The following is a 24,114-nucleotide window of genomic DNA, read 5'->3' on the forward strand; positions in this document are numbered from 1 at the left end:
ACTGTAACTAAAATCTTGGCTACAAAAAAATTAATCAAATAAAGAATACACCTGATATGGTTGCATCGTAGCTCATAATGTGATAAGAGATCTGTTTGACTTTCTTGACTCTTTGAACCATGCCACTGAGGAGATTAGTGGTGCTAACTACATGACTGCAAGCTTCTGCATTCCTATAACAGAACTACTTCGGCAAAAAATGGAGCATGCAAGTCCTCCTACTGATTTAGGAGTATCTTTAACAAAAAACTACCTACTTGCGTGACTATCTACTTGCTTGAGTATTAGACAGACTACTTCCTTTAGAGAAATACTTTTCTTGCCATAGCTGCAGTTCTGGGTCCTCAGTTCAAGGGCATTCGCTTTGATTTTTCCCTTGCTGTATCAGCTGCAATAGTCGAAATAACTAAGAAAATTTGTTTTGGACTGGCTAGTTGTCACCTGAACAAAGAGCTTCCGATGTAACACAAGAAGATTCCGACAAGCCTTCAATTTGGTCACGGCATGAAAAACTGTTGACCGAAAGCTCAGTCACACAAGAAATTCCAAGCCCTGATTCTCTTCCAAACGAGCTGAAACAATATCTCGATCTACCACATTAAGGACAGAACTGTAACCCTGCAAATGTCCGGGTTGATAGCCATCATTTTACACCTGCTTTGTCAGAAATTAATATGAAATATTTAATACGCTAAGTCTCTTCTATTTCGTCCGAAAGAGTGGCTTTCTTGGTAAACTTGCTTGTTCCAGATAACAGAAGCAGACTTACAGGAGAACACATTATTGGTGATGATTATTAGTTTCATTAACTAAAAATGTTTTGTAAATAAGTGATTTTATAGTACATTTTATGTCTTTTATTGGTTAATCTTGGCTATAATAAAGTTTTCGTAAATTTTTAAACGTTTGTTAATCATTTCTGTGACTTCGAACATTTTTAAAACTTCCTGTAGACATTAAAAATGTAGTCCGATGTATCGAAATATCAATATTTTTGAGTCTGTAATATCGCTATCCTTTAAGCTTATCGATTCGAAGTACATAGATATTTTTAAAAATTTGCGAATTTTTATTTCTAGCTGATGGGTAGAAGAAGTACAGGTAACAAAGATTTGTGTTTGTCCTATAAAAAGACCTATTTCAAAAGTATTAGTGAATTTTTAGAGCATTTCCTTGGAACTTATCAGTGAATTAACTTATTACCACTACCATAAATATTTTCTCTCGTGCAAAACTCCAGATAATTTTTGATGCTGTCTTCATTATTTAAGAAACTATTCCTCACAGTTGTTATTTCACGCCGGCCGGGGAGGCCGAGCGGTTCTAGGCGCTACAGTCTGGAACCGCGTGACCGCTACGATCGCAGGTTCGAATCCCGCCTCGGGCATGGATGTGTGTGATGTCTTTAGTTTAGTTAGGTTTGAGTAGTTCTAAGTTCTAGGGGACTGATGACCTCAAAAGTTAAGTCGCATAGTGCTCACAACCATTTGAACCATTTTGTTATTTCACATTCAGGAATATTATGTGTTTACACTTGCCACTACACTGCTCTCAGGTAGGAAAATCCACCGACCTAAGCGATTTTGACAAAGGCCGGATTGTTTCGGCAGGATGTCTGGAAACTAGCATCTCAGAAACATCGAAGGCTATCCGCTGTTGGCTTATTACTGTAGTGAGTTTCTACAGAAAGTGGTTGGAGGACGGAGAAAAACACCAACAGGCAATAATGTGTTGGAAGTAGACGCCACATTGCAGGAGGTATGGTCGGAGGCTTACGCACTGTGTAAAACAGGATAGGAAGCGATTTTTGACAGATCTGACGGAAGAGTTTGTTGCTGGTGTAGGCACAAGTGTTTCGAAGCAAACAGTTCAACGCATATTGTTGATTATGGGGCTCCGCAGCATACGACCCCTACGTGTTTCCATATTGACGCAGCGACATAGTCAGTTACGACTGCAGTGAGGACGGGTCATTGAGATTGGACCTTGAATCAAGGGGAAAATGACGCCTTCTCGGATGAACCATGTTTGTTGTTACACCAGGTCAATTGTCGTGTCCGGATACGCCGTCATCTGGCGTTCGAAACATGGACCATGCCTCGGACGCAGGGCTATGTGGGCTCTATTACGCTGTGAGGGGAAATTAATCTGAGTGACCAAGGGACCTTCGTTAGCAATCGAAGGTACCATGCCAGCTGTGGACTACGTATGCATTGCCGCAGACCACCTGCATCCCTTCATACTCGATGTCTTCCCCGAAGGCGATGGTGTCTTCCAGCAGAATGAATATCCATGTCGTATGTTCGGAACTGTGTTACAGTCGTTTGAGGGACGCGATATGAACTCACATGGGACATGTTGACCACCAAATTCGTCTGATCTGCTCCTGATGGAACACATCTGAGAGGCTATAGGAAGCCATCTCTGCCCCAACAAACCACCGGCCGTTAATTTTAAAAACTGTGTAGAAATCTGGCGCCACATACTTCCAGAAACCTACCAAGGGCTTGTTGAATCCATGCCACGCAGAATCGCTAAGTTCTTAAGGTGGACCAACAATCAATTAAGCTGATGGTCATAACGTGTTTGAACACCAGTGTGTATTCTTTCTCGCAGAAGAAGACGCAGAAAGAGAGAGAGAGAGAGAGAGAGAGAGAGAGAGAGGTGGAGGGAAAGAGAGGCCAGGGAGTGTATTTCTCCTATCTTAGATTGAATGTAAGTAAAGAACGTCTGACTGCTCCCGTTACGTAGGTTTGTAAGGTATTATGACAAAGCAGCTAATAAATATTGGTATCCCTCTCTCAAAACTATTGCATTAGACGGTTCATAATTCAGTCGGGTTAGAGGAAAAATAATATTAGGCAATCTTAGGAAAAAAAACCTAGCACATAATGCAACATGACTGAAACTTACCGAAAGGAACAGCTTGAATTTCTGTATTGTCTCTCAAACTTTCAATACACACTGACGGGTAACAACAATGACGCCAGTTCACACTTAGTGTTCTGACAACGGACTTCTGCGTTGCATATTTGACGTAACAAATTCTCATTGTTCCTGAACACACTCGTTAATCTTGTACATTCTTATTTTCAACCATATATTCCTTTTTTCCTAGATTATTAGCTGGTGCAATCTCCTTAAATTTCCTTACCCCAGGACTTACTATGTCACAAAAAACGACTGTTTTGTACACCTGTAAATACTTTTTATACCTGCCAGTACCATTACTGCTTTTGTTGTTACTATTGTTATTAATAATCACTAATAGTAGTGCAAGAACTGCTAGTGTTAACTTTGTTAGTTCATAGTGAGTATTATTTACTCACATCGTTACTTCAGACACTGAAGTCATTTTAATACTGTCATACGAAAATTGTTGTTTCTTAGGAGATATGATGCAAGAAAGGAACTGTATGTTTGAAACCCTGCTCCTATGTAAGACAGCACCTGATTGTTCTAATCATATCATGTTAAATACATAAATAAAATAAAAATGAAACAAGTAAAGGAATGAGTTTGACGATGACGTACCTTAAGACATTTTCAAGGAAACTGGATTCTTACTGTTTTCTCTTACACTGACAACTTAGAAATAGCACGGAGTATTAATTTTCATGTTTTTAACATTTGATTGTAGCGTTGGTGAGTTGCAATTTGAGAATTATTTCAAGGACGATCTGCTTCAAACTGACCGACCTGCTGACAGGTAAAACAAATAGAAGAAAATAATGTTGTATCGATTTGTCTTCTTAGTGATGCAAAAAGCATTTTGACGCTCCACCGCTGTTAAGGTCTTTGGAGACAGGATACCAACTATGACTGGAAAAGAATGAGAAAGGAAGTTGACAGCGGCCGAGTTTATCCAACTATCCTGCCATTCCTCTGAAGTGATGTGGGTAAACGCCACGGAACATAAATCGTAACGGCTGGATGGGGATTGCAACCGGTATTTGGCTACCGAGGGAGAAGAACTGATGATGTAGTATTCTTGATCACCAAAGCACGGACCTGTACACCAGCTTGCATCCCAAACCTTTCCAGAGAATCTCACGTAGCAGCAACGTTATAGAAGTGGCGTCATTGATACCGTCGATGACGTCCGTCAGGAACACAGTCATAGCGCCAAAACACTTTCATCACAGATGCATAAATTATAGTAACACTTTAAAATTTCATGGGCGCATTTCAGAGAGTGGACAAGGGCCCTCGTCGAGATGAAAGCCGTCTACGCCCTGGATGATGATGCTGATGACCTGAGGAACTGCCGCAACGCATTCAGTGGAGAATTGTGGTAATTCTGTCTTCTATGAAACCTGCGATAAATTTAACCGACTTATAGACACCTAAGTGTATCTGTAACATCTTAACTCTCTCTTTCACAGTACTCATATAAGGCACTCTTCTTTAAGCAGACAACTGCCATCAGATGAACTAAAAGTAGAGTGTTTGTGTAACTGTAAAAAGCTTATGAAATTAGACGTACATTGCATTTCATGGACACAATGTGGAACACTGTCGTAATTTTGGTGGTGGTGGTCCTGTAGGTGTCCTAACTTTCTTCAGTAATTTTACACCTATTTTTACTTTATAGCTTTGGTTCTGACGCAAATTTCTGTTTCAGCCACATTTACGTTGAAATTAGAAACTAAACAGATCACTGTTGTTATATATTCTGTACGGCAGGTATTCACAACCTGTTGTAGTAGCTCAGAGGGCAGACATAATATAAAAAAAGAAAAAAATTACTCATGGAGAGAAGGCATGTTGGTGGCGTTCCGTCCGTCGAATGGGAATGTTAAAGGGTACAGCCATCCGCTAACGCATTTCTCCCCCTTAATTTATTTTTTTTTATTTCTGCATCTTGCATGAAAATGTTGTGAGACGGTGCGTCCATTTGGATGCACTTTTGATAACTTTTCATACGTCTTCACCACGCTTTTTGTTTTCCGACAAAGTTACGCGTTTCGACGTTACGTCATCTTCAAAGGCAGTGTTATGTCAGTGATATAAAATTGTTAATTGGATAGATTGTATCACGTCAACAATTTCGTCTCGTGATCGAGAATGTTGACGTGATACAGTGTATCTACTGAACATATTTATATGACTGACATAACTCTGCCTTTGACAACGCGTAAGGTTGCTGGAAAGATAAAAGTGTAGTAAAGGCATAAGAAAAGTTATGAAAAGTGCATTTTATTTCCGTAAGCATACTAGCACAAACATCTCACTGTGAAAGCACTCGACCATATGAATCGGGTGCGTACTTTACGCGTTATCACAGGCCGGAAGAAGGCAATGACATCCAAATTTATAAGAAGAGTGCATGGAGAACACTTTGGGATGTTTCACGGAGGCACCTTGGTCCGTAAAGAGAGCAAGAATTCTAAAATCAGTGCAACACACTCTGATCGAAAATATTCAGTGCTGTACCAGACAACATGGCATTCTCCAAGGTGAAGGTATAGTTTAAAGCAGAAAAATAGTAATATTTTATATATTTTTATTAAAAGAATTTACATTAACACGATATGAAACTGAAACACAATGTTGAAGTACGTTGGTTTTAGTTGTATACGATCTATACCCGAATTGAAACAGCAAAATATTATACAAACCGTTGTAACAAATGAGTTGCTTACAATATTAACATGTTAACGCCGCTTTTGAATGAAGTAACATTATTTACAGATGTTAATAGTTTAAGGAGACAGGGAGGCGAGTTTTAGTGTAAGATCTACTCTACAGATAACGTTACGCAGTTACCCGAATGATACAAAACTTAGAAACAAGACTCTTACGAAGCATTTTACTGACGCTGAGAAGTCACTTCAACCCAGTAGGTTTGCCCAGAAGGTGGGCCAGGAGGCGATGACCTTGATGCCGTTGGACATGAGCTGTCCGCCGGTCTGCGCCGCCGCACTGATGGAGTCGGTGGCAGCGCCCACCTGCTCAGACACCAGCTGGTTCACGGCGCTGCTGACTCGCTCGCGCTCCGTGTTGATGGCGTTCGGGATGAAGGAGATGATGGCGGCTATTGGATTCTGGGCACTGGCGGTAGAGGGAGAGCCACTAAAGTTGAACTGCGGCAACAAGTTGCTGAGATGAGGGAAGACGACGCTCGGGGTCTGTGAGCTGGACGACCCACCGCCGGACTGTGCGCCGCTGCTGTCGCTGCCGCCACTTCCAGAGGATGAGGTGTCGGAGTTGGAGCCGGTAGCGGAGGTCGAGGAGTTACTCTGCTGGGGGGCGGCGTCCTGCACCTGTCCCTGAGGAGCGGCCTGCAAAAAGAAATGATTTCTTTCTGCATCTTTCAAATGTCTTTCAAATGGAGTAATTGAACTCTTATGAATTGATTTAGAACGACAGGAGGAAAACCAGAGACTTATTAGCTTACTGACGTGAATATGTGCTCCATTTTTACTAGTAGGATGATACAGTCAGTATTAACTGGTGTCCAAAATCAAAGCAACAAAGGGAAATTTTGGAAGGTTGCGTTTATTTTGCAACAAACATGTGGCAATAAAGTGAAAAAGATGTAGAGAACACAGAACGTAAACAACTGCAGCATGTATAACGGTAGAAAAAATCGTTCTTCGTTTTTTTACAACTTAATGGATCTGAACACGCATTCCGACAACTGGTTAATGTGTTGAACATGGGATGTTACCACCTCTGGTTGCAATACAGGCCTGACAAGGACGGGGCATGCTGTGAGTGATGTCATCAGTCTCACGTTGAGATAATAACGCCCATTCTTCCTGCAGAGCTGCTCGCAAGTCTTGGAGAGTGGTTGGTGGGTGCTGACGTGATGCAACCTGTCTCCCTAGCGCAACACAGATACGTACTATGGGATTTAAATAGGGCGAGCGAGCAGGCCAAGCCATGCATACAGTATCTTTCGTTTCCAAGAAAACATCAACCATCTGTGCTCTATGAGTTCGAGCATTATCGTCTATAAATATGAAGTCTGGGCCCACAGCACCTCGCAACAACGGCACGTGAGGTCCAAAGATCTCGACGCGGTACCTGACAACACTTAAACCTTGCTGATTCACCCGTACAATTTCGTGAAGAGGTATTCGTGTGGTCAACATAATCCCTGCTCACACCATTAAGGATCTTCTTCGATATAGGTCTCTTTCCACTTTGTTTAGATAACGAAATCGTATCGCATGGGAATGCGTCGAGAATCACGCTCCAGACCAAATCGAGATTCATCTGCGGAAATAACCCTGGCCCACTCTTCGACAGTCCAGGTGGCATGTTGACGATTCCACTCTAAACGTTCCCTTCTGTGAAGACGCATCAGAGATACACATACAGAAGATCTCCGAATATAAAGGCTACTCTGCCGAAACCTTCTGTACATCGTTTGTCTCGATACAACATGTCCAATGGATGCTGCGAGGCTAGATGCCAGTTGCCGTGCAGTACTAAAGCGGTACTGTCGTGCCTTACAAATAACGGTCCTCTTTGGTATCACACGTGGTCGGCCCTGCCCTGGTCTTCGGGATGCAATTTTGGTCTCTATAAATTGTCGCCACATGCGGGAAACAAAAGAACGATTTACATTAAGCTTTCGGGTCACATCAGTTTGCGACTGTCCTGCTTCCATTCTACTTATTGCCCTCCACCACAGAGAGTGTGGTAGGCGTCTTCTTTCAGCCATACTGCACCGTCTGTGACTGTATACAGAGCCATTGTGGATGTGGGACTACTTAGCAAACATTACCCCTGACGTTGTCGTTGACGGGTTGTCCATTGTCCGGAATGCCATCATCCGTGCAGAACACGACTGTACGGATATCTATTGACATTTTGTATGATTATACTGTGAATCAGTGGGGTAATAGTGGTTTGTTGCCAGTGTACGAAATAAAAGAATTCCTGCTAGAACATATGGACAGCGCGTTGTTGCGAGTGTACGAAGTAAACGAATTCCTGCCAGAACATATGGACAGGTACAAGAACGAATGGACGGATATTAGGGTTTAAGCTACTCGCAGTGACGATGTCATTAGAGACTGTGTACACGCATCTATTGGTGAAGCAGTTCTTTTTAAATGAAATGTCTAAGCTTTCTTTTTTATTTCAGATACAATCACATTATATTAATCTAAACGATTTCGGCTATTGTCTATCTTCCGTTGTTATTGGTCATTGGCAGCATTCGGTGAACAAAACATTCATTACGTAGCATGCCTAATCATTGAATTCTGTCGATGGCCAGCAGCACCTGAAGATAGGCAATATTGGCCGAAACCGATTATGATTCTCACATACAATGCGACTGTGTTTGAAATGAAATGAAGTTCGTAATAGGCCCGTCAGTGAACTCTTTCAACGGAATTTCGTCTTGCACTACAACCGTCTAAGCATTTACCCGAAACGAAATTCCCAAATCGTCATGTCCGGTTACGAAACTGAGCTCCAATCAGAATGCGAGTCCAGTGTCTTAACGTTTGCTTTACGTTGCATGGTGTCAATTCACAAAAATGAAAGCGTTTTAGAGCTAGCCGGGAGCTGAAACTGATGTGAATAAAATCTGTAGTAATGGTGATACGATGACGTAAGGCAAGTGGCGGTCTGAACTGAGGAACCATTCTTTGTGCGGGTATATGAACTAGCCGAATAACTATGCTGTTGGTCTTTCTTTCGAATGGATAAACTTGGATGTCGTCCCACTACATAATTCTTTATTTGAGGTATTTTATCGTCGAGGGATATTCATCCAAAGTTAATGAGAGATTGAAAAGAATCTCCTCCACCACTATCAACAGTTAAGAAATGAACAGCTCAACGCAAAATGCCTTTTGTTGAAGAACAGATGAAAACATAGAGAAAGTGGTAGTTTACGATCGCTCATTGAAGGTCCATGAAACAGCTGCTGTTATAGGCGTATCACCAATAACTATATGCAGAATGAGGAAACTTTGTACAAGTTCAGGTTTAATGGACGATCAGTTAAATGATAAAGAAAAGTAAATACGAAAATGTATTTTTTTGAGCAATGTTTAGACCATTAAAGAAATAAAAAGTAAAACCTTTTTCTGTCCGCTGATTTATTACTGTGGGAGAACCATGTGTCTACTGTTTCGTGTTAGAAATGAAACTAGAGTAATCAGTATGTGGGAGCAGATATCCCTGCGCTTAATGAAGGTTAAGATGACTATCATCTGCCAGACAGATTATGGCTAGTGTTTTCTTGGTTACAAACGTGTTCCACAACTTTGCAAACTACTAAACGATAACGTGCAAAAGCTGCAAGTATAACTGACCAGATAGATAAAGTGTCAGAAGAACCCCGAATTGCAAAACATAATTCTATTTGTCAGTACAGTGGCAGGTGCATTGAGGTTGCGAAAATCAAAAGTAAATCGATAGAAACATATACATACGAAGGCAAACTGAAAAGACTGCACGTCCTCTCGGCCAGGCAACGTCTCGAATATAGGAAAAAAGAATCTCTCTAATCTAAACATAACCCAACTGACACCCTGTACATAGTAAATTATAATCAAATATTGCAACCCGTATTCCACACTTTCCAACTGTCTTAGCTAATTTCAGTCATCAATCCGGCGACTAATTTACAAAGTAAGGGAGATTGTTGTACCTTGGGACCCATAAATTTTTAAATGATGGCATTCACCTTCTATGTGCTGCAGTCTTTTTCTGAAATTAATAAAGTTACTCCGGAAAATTGTGGTTTTTCCTCTCGCAAAAACATGTTACAAGGTACAACACGGTCATGTATCTACGAACAAATATTCTACTAAAATTTTAAAGCGTTGCAGTCAATAAGGTGTTATCAGTCATCTGTAGGTTACATTATTAGGGGAAAGTGGGGAAATTTGGCACACCAAAGACACTTTGACTGTAACCTGTATTCTATAATATCCATAGGCTCCAATTTTCGTATGGCATTAGCTGCATGTGTTTATTGTAACATATTTTAAAACCATAAATGCACAGCTACTCGTTTTTGAAAAAGAAACTTGATGATCATGACATCATTGCATTCCGTCATTGTACTCGTCTTATAGGGTGAACTGCCACAGGGAATAATTTTAATTTATTGGTAAGGTATCGGTGATATTTCCCGTACAATAACTTGTAGGCCCATTGGCTGATGACAAAGTTTGAAATCTGATGTTGTGTTTGGCAAGTTTGCAACATGGTCAGAATTCTCATTCAACATATGCTATGGACAACAGACTTGGCAACGCCGGAGTAATTTTATCGTTTTCTATTTCTTCAGAACAAAATCTGTTGTAGTTTAATGGAAAACTTCCTGCACTTCTAAATACAGATTCGGCCTTCTCCATTGGCACAACTTTCATATAAACTATACTGAATAGTTTCGCCAGTTTGTAGGTAGTAACTTTTATGTTTCCTCGAGATTTAGCATATTCATCTTTTTCTCTGCTGAAGGAGTTTTTCAGGGGACCGAAGAAAGTTAGGTCCAATGCCTGGAACCTTTTAAATGTATGTGATGCCATTGTTGGTATTGTTATTTCATTTTTCTTGCAAAACCTGAAATTCTGAAGATTTGAGTGATTATCTAACACTATTACAGTAAGATCGTTCTTTGAAGCTCTTACAAAACATTTGAAATGTAATTAATCAAAGGAAATGTCTTCATTACTCTAGTCATCGTGAGAACACCTGTAAATTGCACCAACAGGTCCGCTTTGACTCAAGCTGGATGTCATTCTTTTCCCAGAGAAAACAGCCAAAGAAGGAAAATAAGTTCCGAAAGCGCTGGACGCTCAAACTATTGTCACTTTTTTTACCTCTTTCCCAAGAAATTCGCGATCCAAAATGTTCGGTTCCTTTGAATCAAGCTGTTTTGGTGGTTTCTGAACTTAAGTTATTCCACATTCTACATTAAAAACTCTGTTTTCTTTGAATTTATATTTTGAAAAAATGTTCTTCAGACTATCAAAATAGATACATAAGGGTTCTATAGTGAAAGATGTTATTCTGTCTGAACTAGTTCAATATGGTTAAAATGGCTCTGAGCGCTATGGGACTTAACTGCTGTGGTCATCAGTCCCCTAGAACTTAGAACTACTTAAACCTAACTAACCTAAAGACATCACACACATCCATGCCCGAGGCAGGATTCGAACCTGCCACCGTAGTGGTCGCGTGGTTCCAGATTTAGCGCCTAGAACCGCTCGGCCACTCCGGCCGGCCTGAACTAGTTCTTTCTGGCTATCTTCAGGTAATTCGTGGATGACGCTTAAGAAATAAATAATACCAGTCTTTTCCAGACTTTGCTTTTATAAAAATTGTATGCTATGTTATTAGCTTTTGCATTATTGTAAGCCATTTTTACTGAATCGTGAGCTGTCAGCCAATAAAATGGCTTGGGTAGTCTTAAACATGATTAGCTAAATCGATTTTGAACCTTCCATGTTTAGTTTTATTTTTCTACGTAGTGTTACGTTTGCTGCACTCTGTTTCTGTGCGTCAACAAGTATGGCTTGTATAAAGGTACAGTCCCACATACTATTTTTGCTTAAGAGAAATAATATATAAACCTGCGTGTTAATGGGCAGAGACAGCCATAATAAGTCGTGTTTTAGTATAACAGGAAATGTCTTACCTCTTAGAAACTCCAGATCAAGTATAAGATGAAACGAAGACAAAACACACTCCTCCTTCTTGCGCCGCCAATTGGCCAGTAACTGTTCCCGAGTTTTGCATGTTTACTTGTGTAACTAAGCATCATATGACAGCACCGATCAGATGAGACTGGCTGTCACAGTTAAAGACATATTGACTGCTTCATTTTATCCGCTGCACCAAATTCCCCCATGCTCCAGCACTCTACTGCAGAGTGCAGCTAGTGCAATTAAACTAAGGGGAAGCATTATCAGAAACCAATTACAAGTTTAATACATTTTGAAATTGAAGATATATGAAACTAACAGAAATTTACGTTTTCAAGACACGATATCAACGAAACCAACTTTACTGACAACTATGCCATGTTACGTGGTAAAAGATTTCGTCTTCCAGGTAGAAGATGGTGCGCAGCCGACGAAGTATGGCTGTAACCGCCCACATGTTACGTAACTAGTTTTAAAAAGATGTAGAATTTTACTTGTCACAAAATTCTGTTACTGAAGAATTAAAAACCATATTTCAAATAGCTTTCAAATATTACACTGCACTTAAACGTGAAGAACTTCAAGTTTTTACAAACGCTGCACAAACACAACCTTATCTCTAACGACAACAAAAACTGTAGACAATGGCGGGAACTGCTTATGGCGATCTCTTAGTGGGAATTCCTTCATGTGATTCTAAAATCACTAGACTGAAGAACCGAACCAAAAAACATTATTTGCTCCTAGGTACACTCTCCTCTGGGTACAACACTGTCCCACAGCTGTACAATAGAATATTATTAAGATCAATTTGTCACTTTTTATTTTGGAAGTGCGAGACGTTTCATAATGCGATCGATATAAGCGAAATGATAAATTGCTTTATTACGAAAGTCGTTGGCAGAAGTGTACACGTAGTTGATTACACTTGAAACTGAAAAATATGACTCGTTTCATGAGTATTCGAGCGCGACATCCTACGGGACACCTTAAGCTGGAGAACAAACACTAAACATTTAAATAATTCAAGGAGCTTTGGATTTGTAACCTGATACTTCGGCACCTACCGAGAAAGCCATACGTGATGTACTTGTTCACGTGAAATTTTCGAATCAGGGAAATATGTTTTACCCCTTACAGTCGTGAAGAGCAAAGTAAGAGAAAAGCTTAAAACGGCATTGGAAATAACTGTGTAACTAACAAAGTTGAAAATAAATGATAAACTACTACTGATGCGATAGGTGTGACGAGATATACGTTGAGGAGACAAAAGTCATGGGTTAGCGATATGCACATATGCAGATAGCCGTATATCGCATATACAAGGCAAATGAAGGCAATGCATTGGCGGAGCTGTCATTTGTGCTCAGGTTATTCACTCAGGAAGGTTTATGGCATGATTACGGCTGCACGACGGGAGTTAAACTTTGAATGCGGACTGGTAGTTGGACATTACGTTTCGGAAATCGTTAGGGAATTCAATATCCTGAGATCTTAGTGTCAAGAGTGTGCCAAGAATACCAAATTTCAGGCATTACCTCTCACCCCGGTCGACGCAGTGGCCGACGCTCTTTACTTAACTACCGAGAGCAACAGTGTTTGCGCAGTGTTGTCAGTGCTAACAGACAAGCAACACTGCGTGAAGTAACCACAGAAATCAATGTGGGACGTACGACGAACACATCCGTCAGGACAATGCGGCAGAATTTGGCCTTAATGGGCTGTGGCAGCAGACATCCGACGGCAGTGCCTTTCCTAACAGCACGACGTCGCCTGCAGCGCCTCTCCTGGGCTCGTGACCATATCGGTTGGACCCCAGACGGCTGGAAATCCGTAACCCGGTCAGTTGGGTTCCGATTCCAGTTAAGAGTTGATAACAGGGTTTGAGTGTGGCGCAGATCCCATGAAGCCATGGACTAGGTACATGAAATGTATTAGCAGTTGCGAATATGGACAACCATCAGCTGTATAATGGAATAACGAAAATGAAAATTTGTATCAGACCCGGACTCGAATCCGAATTTTCCGCTTATCGCGAGCGGCCGCCTCACCATTCAGCTATCCGAGCACGACTCACGGTCTGATCCAAACTTCCGAATGTCGTCAACCATGTGTCGAAAACCTTTGCTCGTACATCAATTATGTATATTCCCGCACAGGGGAGAAATTTTACTTGAAAGTCGCTAGCCCGGTGTCGGCGGATAAATAAGATATTACTGTGCCTGTGTTATTCCAAATTACGATGCCAAGTTCATTAGGATGTGCATACATTTCCGAAAGAACTGAATAGTAGTTCGGAGTAAGACAGGGAATGCAATATCGTACGAACTCAGGTTGTCAACGCTGGTGATGCCTCCCTAATCGTGTGGGCTGCTTTCACATGGAATGGACTGGGTTCTCTGGTCCTACTGAATCGATTCTTGACTATTAATAGTTACGTCCGGCTACTTGGAGACCATTTACAGCCATTCATGAATTTCATGTTTCCAAACAACGATTGAATTTTTATGGGCGACCACGCATTATGTCACCGGGTCACAGTCGTTAGCGACTGGTTTGAAGAGCATTCTGGAGAAATCAAGAGAGTGATTTGGCCACCCTGATTCCCCGATATGAATCCCACCGAACACTTATTGGACATAATGGAGAGGTCATTCCGTGCACAGAATCTTGCACGGGCGACGCTTCCGTGTTTATGGCTGTTACGAAGGCAACATGGCCGAATATTTCCGCGGGGGACTTTCAAAGACTTGTTGAGTTCATGTCACGTCGGGCTGCTGCACTACGCCGGGGGAAAGGAGGCCCGACACGTTATTAAAAGGTAACCCATGACTTTTGTCATCTCAGTGTATATGGACAAACTCACAGAGAATCACGTTTTCCGTAAGACACCTAACAGCCAAAATACTCTTACATGGAAATTGGAACAAATAAAATAAATGTCGTATGAGTAGGGCCTCCCGTCTGCTAGACCGTTTGCCGGGTACAAGTCTTTTCGATTTGACGCCTCTTCGGTGACTTGCTTGTCGATGGGGATGAAATGATGATGATTAGGATAACACAACACCCAGACCCTGAGTGAAGAAAATCTCCGACCCAACTGGGAATCGATCCCGGGCCCTTAGGATTGACATTCTGCCGCGCTGACCACTCAGCTACCGGGGGCGGACATTGGAACAAAAAAACTATGAATAACATAGCAGTAGTTGTAGGTGATTATACTCGTGACAGTTGAAATGTGTAGTGTAGCTCGTTACCAAGTTCGTTAGTTTGTACACTACTAAGTACGACGATATTTGAAACCTGGTCGTTACCTGTGAAACGGCGATGAGGAGTGTGAGAACCAACGCTGATTTGCTCGCCATGGCTGCTGGGTGATGGTTACTTCGAGATAGCTTGTCGAGAGAACGAATGATGCCTGGTCTGCAGGAATGGGCTTTATACCCAGTGGGGCGTGCAGCTGTCTGTAGGGCACACGTGTGGGCTTTTGTTTCCGCCTGAAAGCCCCGCTCGTGCACCATGTTTGCGTGATCCACTTTGTTGTGTGTGAACAGCGGTGCGGCTCTACTGTTGTTTCCGCCCGAGACTCGCCGTTAAACGTGGGACACTGACGGAAGGCGCCGTCAGCGAGTCACGGAAGGGCGTTACTTGTGCATTGAAAGCGTGTTCAGCACAGGCGCCTTCATGAAGATGGAAAGCCGTCTTTGATTTTACGAAAACACACTGACGGAAACGGAAAGTACTGCACCATGTGAGGCAAACTGAGGAGCTACTTGATTGAGAAGCAGAGGCTCCGGTCTCGTAAACTGACATACGGCCGGGAGAGCGGTGTGCTGACCACATACCCCTCCATATCCGCATCCAATGACGCCTGAGGGCTGAGGATGACACGGCGGCCGGTTGGTACCGTTGGGACTTCATGGTCTGTTTGGACGGAGTTTAGTTTTCAGTTTGAATACTTTGACTCAATGCTACCAGGCTCATACTCCAGAACTTGCGTGCCTAAGCGATATGTTTTTTTAAAATTTCAACCCTGTGGAGGATTATTTTCAATACAGACAAAAGCATTTATTCACATGAAGAATGGCGTGCGCCATTGTGACTACTGTGTGTATCTAATGTTACTGGAACTTTTGAGAGAAGATCGCAACAGAGCATGCCCAGAGGATTTGCATGGGCAGACTCTGAGAATGGTCGGAAGTGGTCGAATCACTAGCGTGAGGAGCATGGGAGCATCACAACGACAGATTGCACAGAAAGTTGACTGTAGTGCAATGACCAGAGAAAGGGTGCTGATGAGATGGACTGAGGAAGACAGTGTGTCCAGCTTTCCATTTTTTTGTTGTTGTGCTTATCGTTCCTCTGCACCAACCTTTCCAGCTCAGGGAAGCACTTGCAACCTACGTCCTCTATTGTTTGTTGCATGCATACAGTCTCTGTATCTCTCTACAACTTATATCTCCTAGAGCCCCCTCTTGTACCATGGAAATTACGTTATGTATTAAAATGTCCTGTCTTCTTATGGGTGTTATCCTTAAGTTCCTTCCTTCGCCGATTTTGCGGAGAACCTCCTCATTACTTACCTTATCAACCCACATAACTTCCAATATTCTTCTGTAGCACTATATCGAAAGTGCTTCCATCCTCTTCTAATCTGATTTTCTCACAGTCCATGTTTCACTGCCATATAGAAATTTATTTCTCAAATTAAGACCTATGTTTGGCGTCAGGAGACTTCTCTTGGCCAGAAGTGCCCTCTTTTCTGTTGTTAATCTGAATTTTATGGCCGCTCGGAGTGGCCGTGCGGTTTGAGGCAACATGTCACGGATTGCGTGACATCTCCCGCCGGAGGTTCGAGTCCTCCCTCGATCATGGGTGTTTGTGTTGTTCTTAGCATAAGTTAGTTTAAGTAGTGTGTAAGGGACCGATGACCTTAGCAGTTTGATCCCTTAGGAATTCACACACATTTGCATTTTATGTCCTCCTTGATCCGTCTGTCATGGGTTATTTTGCTTCCAAGGTTGCAGAATTACTTAAGTTGGTATACTTTGTGACTACCAATTTTGATATTACATTTCCCACTGTTCTCATTTGTGGTACCTCTCTTTTTTTTCAGTTTATCCTCAGTCCATATGCTGTTCTAATGACTGTTCATTCCATTTAACACCCTATATTTCTTCTTCACTTTCACTGACGATAGCAATGTCATCAGCGAATGTTGTCATTGATATTCTTTTACCCTGAATTTTAGTCCCAGTCTTGAAGCTTTCTTTTATTTCCGTCATTGCTTCTACGGTATATAGACTGGACAGTAGGGGCGAAAGACTGCATATCTGCCTGACATCCCTTTTATCCGAATACTTCGTTCTTCGGTCTTCCATTCTTATAGTTCCCTCTTGGTTCTTGCACGTATTGTGTGTTACAAGTCTTACCCTGTAGCTTATTCCTACTTTTCTAAGATTTCTAACTGTCTGCACCATTTTGCACTGTCGAATGCTCCATCCAGGTTGACAAATCCTATGAACGTGTCTTAAATTTTCTTCAGTTTCGCTTTTATTATGAAGCGCAAAGCCAGAACAGCCTCTCTTATGCCTTTCCCTTTTCTGAAGCAAAGCTGATCATCTAGAGATTCTCAATTTCCTTTTCCATTTTCCTGTATATTATTCTTGTCAGCAACTTGGCTGCATCAGCTCTTAAGCTGATTGTGCTATAGGTCCCGCACTTATTAGCTCCAAAGGACTACACCACGAGATTATTTAACTAGCTCTGATGGATATACGGATGGCAACATCTGAAATACGGCAGTAGTTTACGGGCACGGCGTCAGCATGAATAATCGGGAGCAGATTACTGGAACCTGGGGTGGAGTCTCGAATTGTTGTATGTCGTTTACCGCTGTCACAGTATCACACACAGCGGTGACTTGCATAGTCTAGAGCCACAGTAAGCCGAGACAGCATTCTGTGGTGTTCGGAGAAGTCTCGCCTCTGTTTGTGGAGGTCAGATCGACACCAGCGTGTCCACAGGTGACCTGGTGAAAGGCCACAGGAAGTAATGATTTTCGGCTCATAAAACTCCCGGAGTCACAGCATGAGGTGTTGTGGGATTCGACAACAAGACTATTTAGGTAACTGTATATGTCAAAAACGGTAAACCGGGTTTTCATACCCTTCATGACGGTAGCAAATGAAATTCGAGTATTCCAGTCTCCACACTACAATTCACACCACCAACGCCTTGAGGGAAGTACATATTCGGGACTGGTCTGCTCGGGCCGCTGATTTGTCACCCAAGAACAGGTATGGAATGCGATGAGAAGACGTTTTGTCTGTTAAACGGCCTCTTTCAATCTACCAATAATTTTCATTCAGTAACTCGCGAACTTAACCTTTGGTGATAACTTACAAAGGAGTCTCTGTAGTCAGTATCCATGGATACTGCATAGATTCTTTGAATTTGTCTTTTTGAGATGTGTGGAGGAAGCATGGTCACCTCTGACGGCTTCCAGGAGCTTTGAGCCAATAAGCGCTCTGATGCTTCAGAGTACTTGATTGCGGTAGGCTTTTAAGCAGTTTGTCTTGTTCCAGGAGCCAGGTATGGCAGGAGGTTAGAAGCAACAAGACGTGTTTGCAGTTGTTGGTGAGTTTCGTTTATTTGCGGTTATTCGAAGTGTTTACCCGTTGGCAAGACTTTGCTATCAGTCCATTCGAGGGGTGCTAGTATCCCATGGCATAATTTTCACGAGTTTCTCGTGATGAACTAGCTGTGAATCATGAAGACCAGTACGTATCCTGGCTGTAGTGTCAGAAAATTTCATTGTCTTTGTGAATTAGTTGAGTTTGTTACAAAATCATATTATTCCATTCGTAAGATTAAGCAGTCAACTAAATCTCTCCAAATCTATTGAGCTCGTTTTATGCCTTTCATGAAGTAGTGTTTACATACTGAAGTATTTGTGATTCTTGCCCGCCTGGTTAGCCGTGCGGTCTAACGCACTGCTTTCCGGGCGGGAAGGCGTGCCGGTCCCCGGCACGAATACGCCTGGCGGGTTAGTGTCGAGGTAAGGTGAGCCGGCCAGTCTGTGGATGGTTTTTAAGGCGGTTTTCCTCCTGCCTCGGCTAATGCGATCTGGTTCCCCTTATTCCGCCTCAGTTACATTATGTAGGCGATTGCTGGACTTCACTTTCTCCACGTACGCGTACACCGTAATTGCTCTACCACGCAAACATTGCGGTTACACCTGTCTGGTGAGAGACGTTCTCGGAGAGAGGGTGGGGGGACGGGCGGCGAACGGCACAATAACCCTGGGTTCGGTGTGGGGCGACGGTGGGATGAGTGGACTGCTGTAGCCTGTTGTGGGGTTGTGAACCACTGAGGGCTACAACGGGGCGAAGCGTTTCTAGGTCCCCGGTTCTATACAGTACAATAAAAAACAATACAATTTGTGATTCTTGATTCATTTCACTTTCATGTAATTGTTGGAAACCAAATGTCTAGCTTATGATGGTTAGTGTCAGATGCTAATTTGATTATGGAAACAATTATACGACTTCCAGAATGAGATTTTCACTCTGCAGCGGAGTGTGCGCTGATATGAAACTTCCTGGCAGATTAAAACTGTGTGCCCGACCGAGACTCGAACTCGGGACCTTTGCCTTTCGCGGGCAATTGCTCTACCAGCTGCGCTACCGAAGCACGACTCACGGCCGGTACTCACAGCTTTACTTCTGCCAGTACCTCGTCTCCTACCTTCCAAACTTTACAGAAGCTCTCCTGCGAACCTTGCAGACCTAGCACTCCTGAAAGAAAGGATATTGCGGAGACATGGCTTAGCCACAGCCTGGGGGATGTTTCCAGAATGAGATTTTCACTCTGCAGCGGAGTGTGCGCTCATATGAAAATTCCTGGCAGATTAAAACTGTGTGCCCGACCGAGACTCGAACTCGGGACCTTTGCCTTTCACGGGCAAGTGCTCTACCATCTGAGCTACCGAAGCACGGCTCACACACGGTACTCACAGCTTTACTTCTGCCAGTATCTCGTCTCCTACCTTCCTAACTTTACAGAAGCTCTCCTGCGAAACTTGCGTTGTCATGGAGAAGAGGAAGTTAATCTGCCAGGAAGTTTCATATCAGCGCACACTCCGCTGCAGAGTGAAAATCTCATTCTGAAAACGTCCCCCAGGCTGTGGCTAAGCCATGTCTCCGCAATATCCTTTCTTTCAGGAGTGCTAGGTCTGCAAGGTTCGCAGGAGAGCTTCTGTAAAGTTTGGAAGGTAGGAGACGAGGTACTGGCAGAAGTAAAGCTGTGAGTACCGGGCGTGAGCCGTGCTTCGGTAACTCAGTTGGTAGAGCACTTGCCCGCGAAAGGCAAAGGTCCCGAGTTCGAGTCTCGGTCGGGCACACAGTTTTAATCTGCCAGGAAGTTTCAGTTATACGACTTAATTTCGTGTGCCCTTTCTGACTCCCACTTTCATAAATTTGTTAAATATTTACGTACATTTTTGAGGTATGCTTTGTCTTCTGTGTCTTTGTCTTCTGTGTTCATGTGTGACAAGTTGCCACTTTTGTCTACGTAACTGCTGCACGTGAAACAGCACACGAAACATTTGAGTTATCAAATGATTTACCGCTATTTATAGTAACAATTACCCCAATTACTTGCATAGAACTCCAGTTGTAACGGTAGATCTTAACGATGATCGCTGATTGAAGAAAAGCTTTTGTTGATGCTGTGAGGCGTATATGTTCATGTTCCACAAGCTTAATTACAGAAAGTGTTGCGTCGATACGTCCACTATTGCTTAATATGGCGTGCGTTTTCATATGTTTCGAACTGCGCCTTATTCAAATGATTTGGTACGTACTGTCCGCAGATGCTCACTTTTCATATTTGAGAACTCGATCCCTGCTACAAGTTGGTCACAGTTACGCTTAGTAATTCTGGTAGAAGCTCACGAGCGATGTTCCTATTCCAACTACGTCTGTCCTACACTAAGTTTCGAGATTTACATAAGTGTGGGCTACTTTTTTATCCGTTAGCGAACACATGTAGCCTTCCAAAATTGATTAGTTCTGTCATGAATTTAATAATAACGAGGCATAATCTCTAAATCAGGACTTAATTGTTCTATTTGCACGAGTAGTTCAACTGCTAAAACATATCAGCCACCTTACAACGAGTACTTTCATATGACCTTTGGAGGCTGCTTGTTTCCATGCCTCAGCGAACACGAGAGTGTATTCATGCCTGTGGTGTCACACCTCGTACTGATGTTGGTGGTGGACAGCAGTTACGAATGGAATGAAAGTCCAATCATTTAATACTCGATATGTGGTGAACGTCTCCACAAAGTCACAAAGTTTGATACCGGACTGGTGCTTAATTACATTTTACATAAACAAATCTGACGCACTGCGAAGAAATTGTGCGAATGGGACGGAAACCGTAAGATATCATATAAATGTGCAGACAAACGAATGATTACAATTTTAGAAAAATTGGGTGATTTGTTAAAGAGAAATAGTTTACCAACTGAGCAAGTCAATAAAGCGTTGGTCCACCTCTGGTCTTTATGCAAGCAGTTATTCGGCTTGGCTTTGATTTCACAAGCTGCGACACTGTCGCGAATAAAACAGTGACCCGTATATAGAATAAATTTCCTTTAATTTACGTCTATGGTCACAAAGGTTTTGTTCAGATTACCGGTTTCGATCTATAATGACCATCTTCACATCCGTGTTTTATAAAAACAGTGTGCTAATGTACTGCAGCCATAGCAGCATCGTCAAAAGTTAAATGCAAACTCAGCACCAGCATCGTCAAATATATTTAAATAACAGCATATGCATGAGTCATGTTGTCAGTAGCAGTGCTGATTTTGCATTTAACATTTGACGATGCCACTATGGCTGCAGTACATTTTTATAAAACACAGACCTAAAGATGGTCATTATAGACCGAAAATGGTAATCTGTAAACAAAACGTTTGTGACAGTAGGCGTAAATTAAAGGAAATGTATTGGCTTTGATTGATAGAGTTGTTGGATGTCGTCCTGACGGTGACAAATTAGCGCTTTAGAGCGTCAAAGCTCGAGCTGGTTCGAGGTCCCTGTCCTTAACGTTCTGTTTCTCGATTAAGGAGAAGTCCAGCAATCTTGCTGGGCAAGAACGAAGGCAAGCAGTGGAAGCTCTCGTCATGTGCAGGAGGGAATTACCTTTCTGAAACGTGAGCCCCAGATGGCTGGCCACGAAGGCCACAAAACGGGACCTAGAATGTCGTCGACGTACCGCTGGTCTATAAGTGTGCCGCGGATGTCTACCAAAGGGCTCGTGCTATCAGAAATTGCACATGGGACAATCGCTCCTTGTTGTAGGGCCGTATGACTGGCAACTGTCAGTCCGTTTGGTATCCCATCACTGCCCTCGACATCTGCTAACGCGCCTTCGGTGGTCATCGGGGCTCAGTTCTAAGGAAAACACATCATCACATTGGCACGTTGGTGAGATTCCACTTCCCGTTTTGTTACCCTTCATGGCAAGTCATCCTGAGCTTACATTTGAAAAAGATAATGCCCGGCCACACATGGTGAAAGTTTCTACAGTCTGTCTTCGTGTTTGCCAAACCCCACCTTGGCCAGCAAGGTGGCCGGATCTCTCTCCAGTTGAGAATGCTTGAAGCATATAGGGATTTTCATGATCTAACAGGTCAGTTGAACAGAATTTGGTACAATATCCCCCAGGAGAACATTCAACAACTCTGTCAATCAGTGCCAATCCGAATAACTGCTTGCATAAGTGTTATTTACTTGCTCCATTTGTGAAGCTCTTTGTCTCGAATAAACCATCAATTTTTTCTGAAACTGTAACCATTAATTTGTCTGTACATGTACATTGCATCTATCGATCTCCATCCCATTCAGATAATTCCTCTGTGGTGCGTCGTTTTTTGTCTTAGAATGTATATTAGACATTATGAGGAATAACGAAACTAAGCTAAACTACCCCCCCCCCCCCCCTCACCCGCCACTTCACTTTACTTTTAGTGTTGCCACCAGGAAACTGATAGTATTTCTTGAATTTGATCTGTAGTAGTAGCTGCGAATGGCAGGACACGTAATCATTGATGCTATAGAATAACTTCACTCCTGCCTCAGTTGAGTCAGCTTTGGCCAATTTCCCGAAATATTCTTACACGAGAGAGTGGGAAGTTGTGGCGTCAGCGTCTCCTTAGAGTTGACAAGACTCGGATGTGATGTTTGTCCTAGTCGGTATGACGTGGAACGGCGTCCGTCGCTCACGACAACGTCGCACCCTGTAACACACACTCCTCGTGTGGTTTTCTTTTGTTGTGAGTCCACGACAGACTTTTCAGTTGGCGCGAACTGGCTAACTGAAGTTCTTTTTATTATGCCCGGTTAGATAATGAACCTTGAATATTAAAAATATAAAGTCTTGAATCTTCAATTCATCACCCAAGTCGTGGCCAGATTTTGGAATTGCGAGGATATTAAGTTAATAAATTGTTATTCCGTAGTCAAGACGTCCCTAAGTGGTGTGTTCAATAACTACACGACTTAATTCCAGAGATAACGTATACTTAAGCAATGTTCACAATGCGTCGTAATCTTGGCACAAATCGATGATTGTTCACTGTTAAATAATCATGAATTCACTTTTCACTTCATAATATTCTAATAGTCACTTAATTGTCACTAATACACAAGACACTGTCTATTCAATTATGTAGGCGACAGGAAGAATTAAAGTTTGAATCCAATTTTATTGTTCCTTGTAATTAATTGTCCCTACGCTGAGCACTCACCCCGATTTCTCACTCAGGAAATTGCTTCCGTTTGCAACAGTAATCCTGTCGTTGACGACAACTTCTGACAACTTGGCGCAATTGTACGTTCTTCGTGTTGGCGTTTGTCTGTTACCTACTCGAGACTAATAATTGTTTTTCTGTCGGCGATCTTTCTTTTTCAATGTCCTTGAATATTCGTGCTTATTCAGTATCACAAATCTCTCACGATTTAATTTCGTCGCGAATGTCCGTATCCCGTTACCTTGCTAACAGTAAACATGACTTTGCTTTAGTGTGACTTCTGAATCATACTTCAGTCTATATCGCAAAACTTTCAAACTTCCGATTAGCTCTCAACAATCTAGTTGCTCTTACATGCATGCTACTATCGGAATAGTACTAGAGAGCGACTAGATAGCAACTGAAGCTAACATTTCCATTTCCGAGCTACATTGTAGTTACATAGAATTTCCTTTTCGATGCGGCTACAACTCTTCTATGGTAAATGTTATCTTTGGCCAATTTACCATCTTGGCTTTAACCTTCGTTATTAATTATTTTGCAATTCTTTCTTTGATGTTTTTGTTGCGTATCCTATCGTATTCTTTCATTCAGTCTCTATTTCATGATAATTATTATTATTCACATGACATTCCTGTTGATCAAACTATCACAAGTGTA

General features: G+C 42.3%; 1 protein-coding gene across 1 annotated transcript; it reads right to left on the bottom strand.

The window, feature by feature from the left end:
- Positions 1 to 5,489: 5,489 nt before the first annotated feature.
- On the bottom strand, positions 5,490 to 15,163 carry LOC124613997 (putative lysozyme-like protein). The gene is made up of 2 exons (XM_047142795.1): positions 14,942 to 15,163; positions 5,490 to 6,284 (listed from the first exon to the last, which is right to left on the bottom strand). Exons 1-2 carry the CDS (start codon positions 15,146 to 15,148, stop codon positions 5,835 to 5,837), a joined length of 657 nt encoding a protein of 218 aa, XP_046998751.1. The 5' UTR covers positions 15,149 to 15,163; the 3' UTR covers positions 5,490 to 5,834.
- Positions 15,164 to 24,114: the final 8,951 nt, after the last annotated feature.

Source organism: Schistocerca americana, chromosome 4 (genome assembly GCF_021461395.2).
Source record: "Schistocerca americana isolate TAMUIC-IGC-003095 chromosome 4, iqSchAmer2.1, whole genome shotgun sequence".
In the NCBI taxonomy this organism is placed as follows: Eukaryota; Metazoa; Arthropoda; class Insecta; order Orthoptera; family Acrididae; genus Schistocerca; species Schistocerca americana.

Excerpts from the sequence above, each read along its gene's own strand:
- LOC124613997 (XM_047142795.1), bottom strand. The coding sequence starts at position 15,148 with ATGGTGCACGAGCGGGGCTTTCAGGCGGAAACAAAAGCCCACACGTGT. Across the intron at positions 6,285-14,941 it reads TCCTCATCGCCGTTTCACAG|GCCGCTCCTCAGGGACAGGT; the intron begins GTAACGACCAGG and ends TTCTTTTTGCAG.